The 15740-nt window shown below is 34.4% G+C and overlaps 1 protein-coding gene across 1 annotated transcript; it reads left to right on the forward strand.

Moving 5' to 3' along the window:
- The first annotated feature begins 9487 nt into the window (after nt 1-9487).
- On the forward strand, nt 9488-12738 carry LOC133300445 (uncharacterized). The gene is made up of 3 exons (XM_061499990.1): nt 9488-9778; nt 9959-10535; nt 12344-12738. The coding sequence occupies exons 1-3, from the start codon at nt 9488-9490 to the stop codon at nt 12736-12738; spliced, it is 1263 nt and encodes a 420-aa protein (XP_061355974.1).
- The last annotated feature ends 3002 nt before the right edge of the window (nt 12739-15740 follow it).

Genomic DNA, 15740 nt, shown 5'->3' on the forward strand with positions numbered 1-15740 from the left:
TAACATGCAAAGAAAAACGAATACCCAAAAAGAAAAGCACCAAAATTTTGAGCTGCTTCTCCGAGTTACAACGCTAAATGCAATCGAAAGGAAACGAAACCTTCACTCACCATGCTTTTTTTATAATTTATTATTTATTTATGCTTAATTAATGCATAAAAATAACCTTTTTGTTGAAATTTTCAACAACATTTGTTTAGTATAAACTATTTTAAATATAAAATATCATAGGGAAACCCTGCCATTAGGGGTGGTAAGCGAATTTTCTCGCGGCTGGCCTGAAGTTACATGTCGTTGAAATCGGGCTTAGAATTGTATAAAATACGAGAATTATTTTCCTATCAAACGAGAGTGATATATGATATATGAGAATTGTATAAAAACGTTAGCTTCAAAATTGGAAATTTCGACTACTGGTCCTGTTCGTACGAATCTATGGTATACCTACATTGAATTAAGTTTTATTAACTTATATTTGAAAAAGTTCGCTTTTTCTGCCGTTACTGCATATCACTTATCAGCAATAAATCTAATACGACATCATTTTGGGGCAGAAATCATAGTATTTTTATAATTTTAATTTATTTCAAGGTTATAATAGTCTTTATATTTATAATTTTTTAAGATTTCAATACCAAAACGACGTGGTTTTGAAAAAAATGCAGATAGTTTATTTGCAGTAACTGTAGAAACATTTTTCCCATTTAAAAATAGGGTAATGTTGTATTGACAAATCTTTTTTCTTACAAACTTACAAATTACACTAAGTCTGACTAGCCATATACTCTTAATTGAAGTCTGACTAATCACACTTAGTGTATAGTTTGTAAGTTTATAAGAAAAAAAGTTTGTTAATATAACCGCTCTCTTGAAAATATTCTACCATAGTACATTTGTAATATTGTTATATATTAGAATTAGTGATTAATATTTCTTATATTGTAAGAGATAATTGTATTTCCTATACAGAAGTATGTGGAACTCATGCGGGACTATGTGAAAAGAAGAGAGAAAAAAAAAGAAAATGTGAGCGCACACACTTTTTATATGTGTATAAGAGATAAATTTTATCTCTCTCACAAGATGATAAACATTAATCCCAATTTTTTTTTATAATAATAATTATTTAAGAGATTACATATTTCTTTAATAAGTAGGGTTATATTGACAATTTTTTTTATAAACTTACAAATTACATTATGTATTACCGGTAATACTCTACTTAAGAGTGTATTAACTGTGAGACATAATGTAGTTTGTAACAGTTTGTAAACAAAAAGTTTGTAAAAATAATATTTCCTTTCATTAATAGGAAAAACATTTCTCATGTTGCATAAGAAATATTTTTTCATGTTGTGACTAGGAGTGAAACTAGGTCGGGCCGGCCTACAGGGGCCTACGGCTCGGCCTACGACAGGCCAGACTTGACTTAGTATATTTCGTAAAATAGGTTGGGCTTGAGCCATGAAAAAACTTGTTTAATAAAAAGGCCATAGGCCTACTTTCACAAGGCCTGACCTATAAGCTTACATGTGGGCCTATATTGTATTATTTATTTTAAATAAAATAGAATAAGTATGTCTTTAAGAAAAAACAAAATATATAAATTAATCAATTGCAATTATTTATAACTTAATTATATTCGATTATATTTTAATAGAAATTCAACTTTATTTCTTATGTAGGAGAAATCAACATCTCAACATGTTAGATTGTGTATATGAATATATTAAAAGATTTTTGGAAGATGTTATACTTACTACAAGCATCATGGTGTGTTTGTTAGATATGATAAAATATATGTTATTTAGTTTGAGCATTTTGCTTTTGAAAGTGACTTAAATGCAAATTGTATAAGTTTTGTTGTGATTTATGATTCTGTTTGGACATTGAAATTATTAGTTTTGGAAGTTAATTCATGGTTGTAAAGTTGTTCATAGTTCTGTTTGGAAGTTAAAAGTTAACAGGTTAACAGGGTAAGTCAGGCCATTTGTTTTTTATAAACGGACCAAACCAGACTAACAATTAGACTCATACTAGGCTTGAGGCATGCCAAATTAAAATTTTTTTGCGTAGGCTTGAGCTTTTCGAGACAAAGCTTGGCCCAGCCCAGCCTACTTTCACCCCTAATTGTGATCCTTCGATTTGTATACAATTTTTTTTTTTTTTAATAAGTGTGGAACCAGAATTAGTTGAGTTAAAACATTAAGAAACAATTCTTATGCAAGATGAGTAAATCAAAGTCTTTTTTAATAATCTAATTATCATAATATTATGATAATATATGCTTAGAGGAAAAGTTAAATATTTTCAATGGTATAATAATATGTAATTGTAATTATATTAGATTTCTAATTGAGAACTAATAAATTTGATTACAAGACTTCAGTTTTTTTTTTTTTTTAATTTCAGCTGTTTTAAATGTATTTACTTTCCTAAATTCTACGTGGCAAAGCATTGTGCCATCTTGCCGAGCGAGAAACTCTATTCTATTCAAATTAACTCTCTGCGTCGACGCTTTATTTTGCTTTACCTTTATCTTTTTTACTTCTCTGAAAAGATTAAATTTAAATATGTTATCCTTCCTTTGCCTCCGATGCATATATCATTTTTAACTGAAGCCCACACATTCTCACTTTCTTTTATATTTTGGATGTTCTTTTCTTAACTTCAAAGCTTATCTTAAGCATCACTTCCGAAACACGGAAGAATTTCTCAATATTTATTAGACATGAAAATACACAGTAACAAATTTATAAGATAGATTGCTAAAAATCTAAATACAAGCAAATATGGATGTTAACGAGCCGAGCCGAGTCGAGCTTTGGTCTTAAAAAGCTAAGCCTGTATTTAAATGTGTTAGACTGACCAAGCCTGTTACCTGTTATAAATATAATTATTGGTCTGTGGCCTGATTTATTTATAAAAAATAAAAGCTTGATTTAGCCTGGTAGCCTGTTTAAAAAAAAATAAGAAAATAAAATTTATCCGAACAGAATATATAATTAACAACACTAGTAATTTCATTAATATTCATAAATTTAATGTATATCCAAACAACATAATATAAAACAAAATCATTCAAAAACTCTGTTTAACCAATAAAATAGGGTGAAATGGATTAAGGAGAAAGAGATGACTATTACAAATAGTATATAAAATATACAATAAAAAAAAATAATATAGTAGGCCAGCCTGAGAGGCTCTAAGGCCGAGCTTTTGAATTGGAATCTGAGGCTTTTTTATTAAACGAGCTTTTATTCAACTTCAAACTTGATACGTACAACCAATTTTAGACATGTAAGTTCATGTCTTCACAGTTAACAAGCCGAGCCAATTTTTTGGTTAGCGGTTACATCTTTTTGTTGGACAAAAGTGTAAATATCAGTAAAGATAACAGGCATGAATGTAGAGATGTTTATGTTATCATTTCTTTTTTTTAAAAAAAAAGAATGAATAGAAGAGTCATGACGTTATCCTAAAATTAAAGCTCACTCTAACGTTGAAATCAGTGAATTAAATTTGTTGATGAGCATATATCCTTTTCTTTAGATATTGGTTGCTTATTGGTTGGGAATGGGAATCCAAAGTGCCTTATATATATCACCACAGACACAAACATTCTTCACCTACTTGTCAAAGTTGTTAAGTCTTTGAATGCTCATGGTGCTCAATTCCCTATAAATCAAAATTGTCACGCTATATTCTGATCAAATACTTGCATTGCCGATTTGCACTACAGTGGGAGTAACTGAATTACAGATTTGCATTTTCGGTTGAACAAGGTAATAAACTTGTTTATCAGTTTGTCTTTCCTTCCTCTCATATATAAAATAAGTTATAACAAGACTATCTCACAAAACCTTGAATAATTATACACTGAGTTTAATTTTCATCAACACATATACGATACATTGAGATGTAATAACCCTTCCTCTCCTAGAGATTTTTTTAATTATCACAACAGAAATGTTTTACTAAAGAACCTTAACTTAGTGTAATAATCAATTAAAGATCTCGATTTTGAAACTCATCTCCCAGATATGACTATACATATTGTTTTGTTCTCTAAATTGTTTTGATATGTTAAGTTGGATAATTTTATGTTTTAAGCATTTTTCATTGAATAGAAAGATTCTCAAGTCAAGATGAATCCCTTGATTAGTAATAAATTAAATAACGAAATTTTAGTCCTCAATTAGCTGATAATAATTGTTTTTGGTAAATAATAAAAGTTTATATTAAGAAAGAAATACTCCCATACAAAATTAGGGAAGACCACTAATCTCAACGAGGGTTTATTGTAGGACTGCATATTGTCTACCAAGAAAATCGGAAAATAAAACCTAAGTTATGACTAACGTGGGCGAAAGACTCAACTTGGTGTGCCAAGTTGAAATGATAATTTATTACATAAAAATAATATATACAGCTTAAGACACAATACAGAAAGTTTGAGCAGTGATATGCAGTCAGAAAAATTCTGTCAAAATTTTCACATAATTCACCTAGGCTATATGGGTGATTGTGGGATGAAATAAAATGTTAAAGATTACTCCTCCTGCTAAGTATGAAAAAACGTGTCAACTCATTTTATCAAATATTTCAAGCAAAAATTAAAGTTCTGTCAATCGAATATTTTTTGTAATCATTTTTGTTGAGCACGATTATTGATTCTAAATGTCTGGTCATATGGTTATTATTATTTACTTGAAGTTTCATCTAACTTAATTAATTATATATATATATATATATATATATATATATATATATATATAGGCTTTAATGTTTCTAAAGTGAATGTAGATAAGTTATCTATATTCGCTGCTAAAACGACGTCGTTTTGGGTTGAAAAATTAAAAAATTATAATAAAAAAGACTATTATAACCCTGAAATAAATTATAATTACAAAAATACCTTGATTTTCGTCTCAAAACGACGTCGTTTTGGACTCAATGTAGATAAGTTATCTACATTGACTGTAAAAAAAGCGAACCCATATATATATTTTGGAGAGTACTAATTACATGTATTTTACTTACTGGTTTGAATTTATTTATATTTTATTTTTCGGGTAAAAATTTTGTTTGTTTTAACTCATTGTAGATCAGTTTGATTAAAAGATAGAAATAAAAAAAGAAGCCTTTGATCGCATGTTTGCTTTCGTTCGCTCATTAATTTTTAAGACTTCCTTTATTAATTGTAAAAGAAATATCTCACACCATCATCAATTTTACATAACTATTTTATTAATTAAGAGACTTATTTGATTACATTCCATACAATATTAGTATGTTAGAGTCCAGGATCTTACTTTGACACCCCCCAATAATAATAATAATAACAACTTAAGATTTTAATCCATAGGATGCTTGAATTTATGCATTTTTATGTATAGTTAATATCTGCTGGATAAAAATATTTCATTTTACCTGTTATTTTAAATTTAAAAAGAGAAAATGTTTTTAGAATATATCTTTGTCTGCTATAATCACTTTTCCAAATAAAGTGATAAATTATGTGAAATAATAAAGATAGTATATAACCGTTTAAATAAAACTTAATAATTTAAATAAAATAGAGTCATATTGTTTTAATAGTTTATTAAAATACTTAATAAACTTCTTTAAATTTTGTACAATTATTTAAAGTGCAGATAAAAATTTAGATGAGGTACATATCGTAACTAATGTAGATTATCAAATTGAAATTGTGTGTGAAAGAGTCAACTAGATCTTTCCGAATTTTTCATCCATAACTTATTGGATAACAAAGTAACTTATCATAACCGACAAGCAAACTAACATTTTATGGTATTTTTATTTCAATGCATAGGGCAGTGAACGCCAAGATCAAGTTCCGTGAAGAGAGTGGCACACGAATCGGTTAGTCTCATCAACAATGAATAACTTATGCAAACTAATATTTATTTTGTATACAAAAAAAAATATTTATTTTGTGGTACTTTTACATGGGACTTTATTATTATGATTTAATTAACATTCTTCCACTCTCAACGTTCTGTCCCATATCTACCAACAGAATTCAAGAAATCCAATTCTGTATTGAATAAGATGATTGTACATGAATATAGGGTCGTTAACTATACAACGAAACTTACTTGTAGTAATTAAATGCCCTAACTAATAGGATTAACAAATAGTGGTTCGTTGGAGTCTTCCCCTATGAGGATTTCTGCATGAGTGGTGATCGTAATGATCACATGTATGGAATATAATAGAATGTAATTCTTAGAGAGATATAATAAAAATTATTAATGTGATTTTTGCTTAACAATTTAAAATTTTGGGGTGAATTGGTTCTTCACATAGTATTAAAGCCCCCGTAACCAATTGATCACGAGTTTTGATCCTTAGCACCTCCTATTCTATTAATAAATAATAAATATTAGGGAGTTTTTTAGCATTGGTAGGCGGGCTACACATTATTAACCCTTCAAATTCAATGTGCTCTTTTAAGAAGCATACTAGAGAAATATAATATAAAACCATTAATATTGTCTTCACCTAGTAGCTTAGGTTTTTAACTTGAATTTGTTCTTTAGATAAATACCCCTATGAGAAGAAACAACAAACTATACAAGTAAGGTGAGGATGGTAGTGGTTCCAGAGAAACACTCTCTTGAGAATGTATGTTTAGAGGATGAGGATTCGAGAAACTGTTGTGTTAAAAATCCCATGGTTTCCCTTGAAGAAGGTGAACTGTATGATGTAGAGATGCTGGAAAAAGGCCCAGAATTTGTAGTGGTCTCTGAAAATACTGAGATGCAGGTTCAAGACAATGCTCACGAGCCTAAGGGTAATGGGAACAGTCAAGGGAAGAAGTTGATATCCTATAAGATAAGTTGTTGCGTATCAATGGGAGCGGAGGTGTCTCGGAGGATGAGGGAGAAGATGTTTGGATGGAATGCCAAACAAGAGAAGAAGAAGAAGAAGTTAATTTGGACGGGGAAGTGACTGCTCTAGATGGAGATCCTCTCTGTCCCACATATGCTTACTCCAAGAGCCAACATAAGGAGGACTGTAAACAATGGAAGAACACCCTCATTATAAAGCTTCTTGGGAAGAGAATCAGTGCTAGATTCTTAGCTGCTAGACTCCAATGTTTATGGAGTCTGGTGGGAACTTATGACCTAATAGACCTTGATAATGGTCATCTGCTATTCAGGTTCCATAATGATGAGGACTATGCCCATAAACTTCATGAAGGTCCATGGATAGTGCTAGATCATTATGTTATTGTTCAAAGATGGCACCCTCTCTTTGATCCCTACGATGAAGAGGTTCGTAAACTTGAAGTGTGGCTACGAATACCATGGCTTCCCTTGGAATTATATTCCTCAAGTCACCTGAGGAGAATCGACAGTATCTTTGGGAAAACTTTAAAGGTAGATAAAAAATCGCTGAGGAAAATCGATGGTGAGTAACAAGGAAGAAGTAACCAAGGATAGCTCAGAAGAAGCATTGCAGTAACCAAGTGTCTTTTTTGTCTACTGCGGAGCAACGAGATCCACCATAGGAGGCCAGGGAAGGGAGTAACAAGGAATGAGTAACCAAGGATAGCTCAGAAGCATTTAGGTCTTGGATGGTTATTCAGAAAATGGGGAAGGGTCGTCGGAGAAGGATTATTCCGGTGATAGAGACGGGGATGGAGGCCAAAGTCAACCCTCTGAATAGATAGCCCAACCTCCGAGAAGTGACCAGTATAAAGCTGATCGAGGGGCAGGGAAAGGTCCTAGGAAAAAGGTTGTTAACCTAAGTGACAAAGGGAAGGGCGTTTAGGACCCCTCCTCAAGTGCAGTAGGAAAAAACAGCAATAAAGGAAAGTATAAAATGACTTATGATAAACCTCAAACCTTGGAGGTTGAGAAACATAAAGGTATGTCAGGAAATCAGAAAGCAGCTAAGGGTAGCGGTTTAGAGGCAAAAGTCATTCAGACTAGGGTTGTGGGTCCCGAGGCTATTGTTTTAACGAAACCTGATATCACAGAAATAACTAAGGACAATATGCAGGTTGTCGGGGCATCTCTTGATAGTAGCATGGCTTTGTCTCAGGGTTTGCAGAACCATAATCAGCCAGGATTGATTTCTAATCCCATGTCGAAGGAAAAGGGAAGGGATATCGATGAGTTGACATTGCCTCAATCAGTAACTATGGAGCAAAGTATTATTATTGTTGATAAATCCCTAATGATGTTAGGGAATTCTCTCTCCAATTAGGAGTTGTTTGGCTAGTCTTTTTTGGACTCTCTCCCTTTAGCTTTAATAGTTTTTTATGTTTATTAGTGCTTGGAATGTCAGAGGGGTTGGTAAGCATGGCCTTCCAGCTCTTATCTGGGACCTGAAAACTAAGTTTAACATTAAGGTGTTAGCTCTCCTTGAGACTAGGGTCAGTGGCCCTAATTCAGACAAAATTATTAAACGTTTTCCTTTCAATAACTCCTTCAGGCAAGAAGCAAAGGGTTTTTCTGGCGGAATCTGGTTGTTGTTGGATGATTGGGATATTGAGCTTCATGTTATCAAGTCTCATCATCAATTTGTTCACACAAATATTCTGTATAAAGACAGTTTGAAGACGAACTTTGTTATATTCACCTACGCGAGTTCGAGAAGAGTAGAAAGAAAAACTCTTTGGTCTGAGCTCACCAATCTCTTTCACCCTAACCACCCCCCTTGGATTATCCCGGGGGACTTCAATTTGGTTCTTAGTGCGGATGATAAAATGGGGAGCAATGAGTTTTGTACTGGGAGTGCCCAGGATATGATTTCCTTTATGAATGCTTGTGATCTAAACGACTTGGGTTGCAAGGGACCCCTTTTTACATGGAAAAGATGTAGGCTGCACCAAATACTTGACAGGGCTTGTGTGAACAAAGCATGGAACCTATCTTAGCCGAATAGAGTTCTCATGCACCTCCCGTTCTTTTGTTCTGATCACTGCCCTATCCTTGTTTATGATAGTGGGCCTAGTTTTCACCCTACGGGTGGCAAACCTTTCCGCTTTCTAGCTTGCTGGCTCACTCATGATCAATTTGGCATCCTTGTTAAAAGCTGCTGGAGTGGTGAAGATTGGCCTGGCGCGAGAAGTGAATTCCAAAGTCGAGTCTCAGATTGGCATCATAATGTTTTTAAGGCTGAGAATAGGAAGAAGAACCACCTCTATGCTAGATTAAGAGGGATAGATAACCAGCTATCCTTGAGACCTGATAGAAATATGGAAGCTCTTCAATGGCAACTTTGGAAAGAGTTGGAGGTTATTCTTATTAGAGAAGAGCTTGCTTAGTTCCAATATTCGCATTGCAATTGGTTGCACTATGGGATAAAAATACCAGGTTCTTTCATGCTGCAACTGTTGTCAAGAGGCAAAGGAATCATATAGAGGCTTTAAAGGATGAGTAGGGGTCTTGGGTGGCTAACTCTGAGGATCTCATTAAATTAGCTATGGATTTTTTTGTTAACCTTTTACATGGAGAGTGACTTTGACAGACAAAAATTTCCCGTCTCTGGCCAGTTCCCTCCGTTGGATGTCAACGCTCTGCATAGTCTAAGGTGTATTCCCACATCTGAGGAAATCAGGAGAACTGTTTTCTCGATGGGTAAGTTTAAGGCGCCAGGTCCGGATGGTCTTCAGGCCATTTTCTTCTACACTCAATGGGAGACCATTGGAAACTCTGCCTGCAACATGGTGAAGGACATATTTATTTCTCCGGGGAAGATTCAAGACATAAACAACACCCTCATCTGTCTTATCCCTAAGGTGGATTGTCCGGAGCGTATGAAACAATTTAGACCGATTAGTTTATGCAATGTGACATATAAAATTGTCACAAAAATTTTGGTCGAGCACTTGAAGTGGTGGATGAGCAAGCTAATAGCCCCAACTAAGTGTAGCTTCGTTAAAGGTCGTCATAGCTCTAACAATGTGGTAATCGTTTAGGAGATAGTGCACTCCATGAAAAGGAAAAAGGGTGAAATTGGTTTGATGGCCATAAAGATAGATTTAGAGAAAGCTTACGGCCGGTTAAACTGGGATTTTGTTTACGATACTTTGGCATATATAGGCTTCCCTACTAATGCTGCTGACATTATTAAGAGTTGTATCTCGACCAGCTCTATGAATTTATTATGGAATGGTCGTACCACTATGGACTTCAACCCAACTAGAGGGATTAGGCAAGGAGATCCTCTATCTCCCTACCTTTTTGTCCTTTGTATTGAAAGGTTGAGTCACCTTATCCAAACTGCAATGGGGGCCAAGGCGTGGAAGCCTATTCGGTTAAAGAAGAATGGGCCTTGGTTATCTCACCTCTTTTTCGCAGATGGTATTTTTCTTTTCATGGACGCGTCTTTGAAACAAGCTGTTGTGGTGAACCAAGTACTTAGGGTCTTTTGTGATGCATCTGGTCAAAATGTGAGCCAAGAGAAAACCAGAGTTTTCTTCTCCAGAAATGTTATTCATGTTCGCTCTAAAGAGATTTGTGACAAGTTGGGCTATTGTATGACCAATGATCTTGGTAAGTATCTGGGGGTGCATATTCATCATCAACGTGTGAACACACGTTTTTATTCTCATATTCTGGATCGGGTTCAAAGTAGGATGAATAGTTGGAACAAGTCTTCCTTATCCTTGGCTGGGAGGGTTACTTTGTCCAAGTCTGTCCTTGCTGCTTTGCCTTGCTACTCGATGCAGACCACTGTCCTTCCTTTGAGTTTGTGTGATGCCCTTGAAAAGAGAAGCCTTAATTTTATTTGGGGTTCATCTCAGACCCAACGCAAGGTGTACTTGGTGATCTCGTTATCATTCCAGTTACGCTCCTACCGTGTCTCCTCCTCCCTAATCTCTTTCTAATCTGATCTGATCTCTCTCTCTCTTTCATCCAAGTTCTTGTTTTTTATTAAAGCTTCCACCTTTTATAATGTTTGATTGTGTTCTTGATGTTCTTATTTTACAGTGTATTCTTTTAGTTTATGTTTTTTCCTTTTGTGAAGAACGCTACTACAATTTTTGGTATTGGGTGTCGGTGAATTTTTTTGCTGCTGTTGCCATTGGTTACATCAGTTGCGGACCCATAAAATTTTATTTATGTCTGCACATTTAGCGGAGGGGGTTCGGGGGCAGCGTCCCCAAATTTTTTTTTTTTTTGTAAATAAAGTTTAAATCAACGCTTGAACCCGCTCATAATCTAGTTGCTTCCATAACAAGCTGCAGGCAATAGTTTGACCAATTATTTTCCCCTTAAATCTTACCAATCCCCCAAAACAAATATGAGAATATACTCCGGTACATCCATACATCATCATTCTATTTTATAGTGATGAATAAAAAAGTCAACACTACCTGTACAGAAGGCAAGCAAAATCACAGTGAAGACCTCGTCTCTAGATATTAACTTATTTGAGAATGTCCTCTCTTTTTATAAAAATGAAACGGGAAACAAAGGATGAAGAGAGCATGGGGAATGGGTACATGACAGGGGAGGAAGAATAAGTTTTCTGTCTAATCAATTTGCGTTTCTACGTTGTTTTAATCATCTCTGTACGTTGTTACGTTGCTAACTAATATAAGAATAAATATCCTTTTTGATCCCTAACAAAAAATTTGGTCCGCACTTTAGTCCATTATAAAAAAATTTAGTTATCTGGTCCCTATGAAATTCAAAGTGGATCCATTTTGGTCTTTTTGAGGAATTAATGTAGGTCTTTTTTGAATTTGTGAGGCACCATGATTTTAACTAAATTGATCAACTTTAAATTTTTTAGGGACCTCGAGACTAATTTTTTTTTGTAAGGGACTAAAATGGGGATCATGTTTTTTGTTAGGGACTTAAAATGATTTTACTCCTAATATATATATTGAACCAAGAGACAAATAAGGATCTGCAACCAAAAAAAAGCAAAAAAAAAAAAAAACTGAAATCTAATATTTTATGTCCGCACTTTTTTCATTTGCCCGCAAGTGGGTCCGCCATTGGGTTACATCAGATTTTTTTTCTTTTTTTTTCTCCCTTTATGTAACACCTTGGATTCCGACTTTGAATCAATTTTTCTTATGTGGTTTTGGATTGGAAAGGAAATTTGTAAGATAATATTTTGATGGGTATTATTAATTTTGCTTTATTTTTTGTTAAATTATTGAATATTAAATGAAATATAAACTATATAAATTAAAATATCATTTAATATTAAAATGTATCCCAACGTGTCGAATTCCATATTTTTTTAGGATTGACGTGTCGGAGTGTCATGTCGTATCGTATCACGTGTCGCGTGTCGTGTCGGTGCTACATAGGATGAGATACTGTGTGCTCTCCCATTTCATCAGGAGGTTTGGGAATCAGGAATTTGCGTGTTTTAAATAAGGCTTTTATCATGAAGCTTGGTCATGGGATCCTTACAAATAGAGATGCTTTGTGGGTGCAAGTTCTAAGGAGTAAGTACAATATGGATGACATTCTTCTTCCATCCATTGGTCAGTCTACCGTAGCCTCGAATCTTTGGAGGGGTGTAACTAAATACTGGAGCAAAATTTTGGAGAGGTCTAGAATCATGATAGGGGAAGGTATGAAGACAAAGTTTTGGATGGACAAATGGATTCCTCAAGTTGATCACCTTGCTTCTGCCGCATCAGCTCCCATCCCTGGTAAGGTCCTCAACCATTTCGTTGTTGAGTATGTTAATGAGGGGGATAGTTGGGATTGGCCTAGCATCACGCCATAACTCCCTCAAGTTGTAACCAATATCTTAGCTGGGATTATATCGCCTAGTCCCACAGATGGTGATGACAGAGTTATTTGGTAGCACTCGCGTGATACCCTGGCATTGGCAGGGTCCTCATCGTATTAAACTTTTTCTTTGGCTAATGGTTAGTGGGAAGTTGTTAACAAAATGAGCAGAGGGTTAGAAGACATATGAGCGATTCTTCAGCTTGTGATAGATGTAATGGATATGTAGAGGATCAGGCGCATGTTTTTAAAGATTGCGTCAAGTCTATAGAAATCTGGATGCAAACTTTAAACCATGCGGGAAGTGGAAATTTCTTTGACCTCGACTTCAATGATTGGATTTGCTGCAACCTAAATCCTCCTACCCCTAACAGCCACTGGAGCACCATGTTTGGAGTTACCTGCTGGTTTATATGGAAGGAGAAAAATAATGTGATTTTCAATAACAAAAGATCTGACCCCTACAGTGTTGCCAATGGTATCTCCCATTTTGTGACAAACATTGAGGTGGTTGATGCCACGTTGAACCTTGCTGGCTTGCACCCATCATTGTGTCACGAAAGGTTAATTAAATGGTGTTTCCCTCCCCTAGATTGGGTCAAGGTGAATACTGATAGCTCCAGTCGTGAAAATAGTAATAAGATGAGTTGTGGTGGTGTCATCCGCGATTGCAGTGGTAGCTGGTTGGTTGGTTTTTCTAAAAACCTTGGATATGGTAATGCATTGTTGGATGAATTATGGGGCCTTTTGACTGGCCTTGAGATAGCCTGGTCCGAAGGTTATAGAAAAGTCTGCCTGGAGGGAGATTCGAGCTCCGCCTTGCACCTTATCTCTATCAGTTGTGCTTCTCGTCATCCTCAAGTCAATTTGGTGAACAAGATTATTTCCCTCCGTTGTCGGCCGTGGCAAGTAGTCACTTCCCATACCCTTCGTGAGGGTAATGCTGTTGCAGATTGGATGGCTAGCTCTTCCTCAAATGTAGACTGGGATATCCATCTATTCTACGATCTTCCCAAGGAGTGTGTGAATTTTGTTATGAATGACCTTATGAGGGTTACTACTCCTAGGATGGTTTGTAATAAGTTTTAGGTCTTATTTTATTTCATCCTGTTTCTAAAAAAAGAATGAAAAGAGGCAATATTTAACGATTTTGTGAAGATATCAAGAACTTAGTCTCCGATAGAGACTGACAACAGATGAATTAACCTAGATTGTTTCTTTTCACGAGTAACATGGCAATCAATTTTGTTATGTTTTGTTCTTTCATGAAAAGATGGGTTGTGGGCTAAGCATATTACATAAATAATGTTGTCGCAGTAAACAGATTCAAGTCTAGAGTGAGGAATAGGAATGTCTTGCAATAGATATTATTGCAACCATTGAAGTTCATAAGACAAACTTGCAAGAGCCTAGTATTTGCTTCCGTGGATGAGCGAGAAACTATAACTCATTTCTTAGATTTCCATGATATTAAGAAAGAATCTAGAAACACACAATGACCAGTGATGCTTCTTTGGGTATCCCATCAAGATGACTAATTTGCATCAGCAAAGACACTTAATTGAAATGATGAACTAGCTACAAAGAAAAGGCCAGTTACAAGTGATTAGTTTCAGTACCTTAGGACACGATGTGTAGCATGAAGTAAGTATTAATAGGTGATGGTTAGATACATTTGTCTTCAAATGAGACATTTGTATGAGGCATAATATGATAGAGGAGTGCCTTGATCACGTGCCAATTTTATGCTTGGCTCCATAGGTGTTAAGGAAACGTTATGTAATAAGCCACAATCAAATAATAATTCCAATGTATATTGTTTCGTTAGTTAATTACGATCCCAAAATGGGACTTGGAGATCTCAAGACCAAAGGAAATATCAAAGACTTCCCAAGTCGTTGATCTTAAATTTTGTCTAGGAAATGCTTTACATGATTGATTTCGGCTATAGAGTTTCCTGGCGAAACCATATCATCTACATTTACTAGAAGTGTCGTAAACATTGGTAGCTGGTTGAGCACAAATAGAAATTAATTAGCCTCGGATTGAATATAACCCAAGGCCAAAAGAGTATATGATAGTTTAGGATACCACTGTCAACTTGCTTGTTTTAATTCATAAATGGATTTTGGCAATCAACACACTTGATTTGGCTTTTAACAAGGGGGACTAGGTGGTAATTCCATATAAACTTCTTCATGTAAATTTCCATGTAAGAAAGGTGATATTGACATCTAATTATTCGAGCACCTAAATCTTTGATGCAACAATTGATAGCAGTGTTCTGATGGTGGACTTAGGGCAAAATTTATCAAATAGAATCATATTGTTTTAATAGTTTATGAAAATACTTAATAAATTTCTTAAATCTTGTACAATTATTTAAAATACAAATAAAAAATTAGATGAGGTACATATCGTAACTAATGTAAATTATCAAATTGAACTTGTGTGAAAGAGTCAATTAAATCTTTTCGAATATTTTATCCATAACATAGTGTATAGTTAATTGCAAAGCATTAAATATTTTTAAATTTTGGTAGCAAGAAAGGTAACAAAGTAACTCATCATAGCCGAAAGCAAACTAACATTTTATGGTTTTTATTTCAATGTAGGGCAGTGAACGTCAAGATCAAGTTCGTGAAGAGAGTGGCACTCTAATCGGTTAGTGTCATAAAAAATGAATGACTAATGCAAACTCCTATTTTTTTATATGCTCAAACTAATATTTATTCTGTGGCAACTTTTACATGTAGCTTTATTATCATGATTTAAGTAATATTCCTCCACTCTCAATGTTCTCTTCCATATCTACTAATAGAATTCAAAAAATCCATATTTGTATTGAATAAGATGATTATACATGAATATGGGGTGGTTTTATATAGAATTGTATATGGGGTGGTTTAATATGAATCTATACAACGAAAGTTACTTGTAGTAACTGAACTAGCTACTAGCTACTAGGAGTAACAAATAATGTCATTTAACTATATA

Source organism: Gastrolobium bilobum, unplaced genomic scaffold (genome assembly GCF_033153095.1).
Source record: "Gastrolobium bilobum isolate Gb01-03AN ecotype WA unplaced genomic scaffold, APGP_CSIRO_Gbil_v1 utg83583, whole genome shotgun sequence".
In the NCBI taxonomy this organism is placed as follows: Eukaryota; Viridiplantae; Streptophyta; class Magnoliopsida; order Fabales; family Fabaceae; genus Gastrolobium; species Gastrolobium bilobum.

Bases quoted from the DNA above. Each gene is read 5' to 3' on its own strand.
- LOC133300445 (XM_061499990.1), top strand. From the start codon at position 9,488: ATGGAGAGTGACTTTGACAGACAAAAATTTCCCGTCTCTGGCCAGTTC. The intron at 9,779-9,958 runs GTGGATTGTCCG...GTAATCGTTTAG, and splicing joins TCATCTGTCTTATCCCTAAG to GAGATAGTGCACTCCATGAA. The intron at 10,536-12,343 runs GTAAGTATCTGG...CCATTTCATCAG, and splicing joins TTGTATGACCAATGATCTTG to GAGGTTTGGGAATCAGGAAT.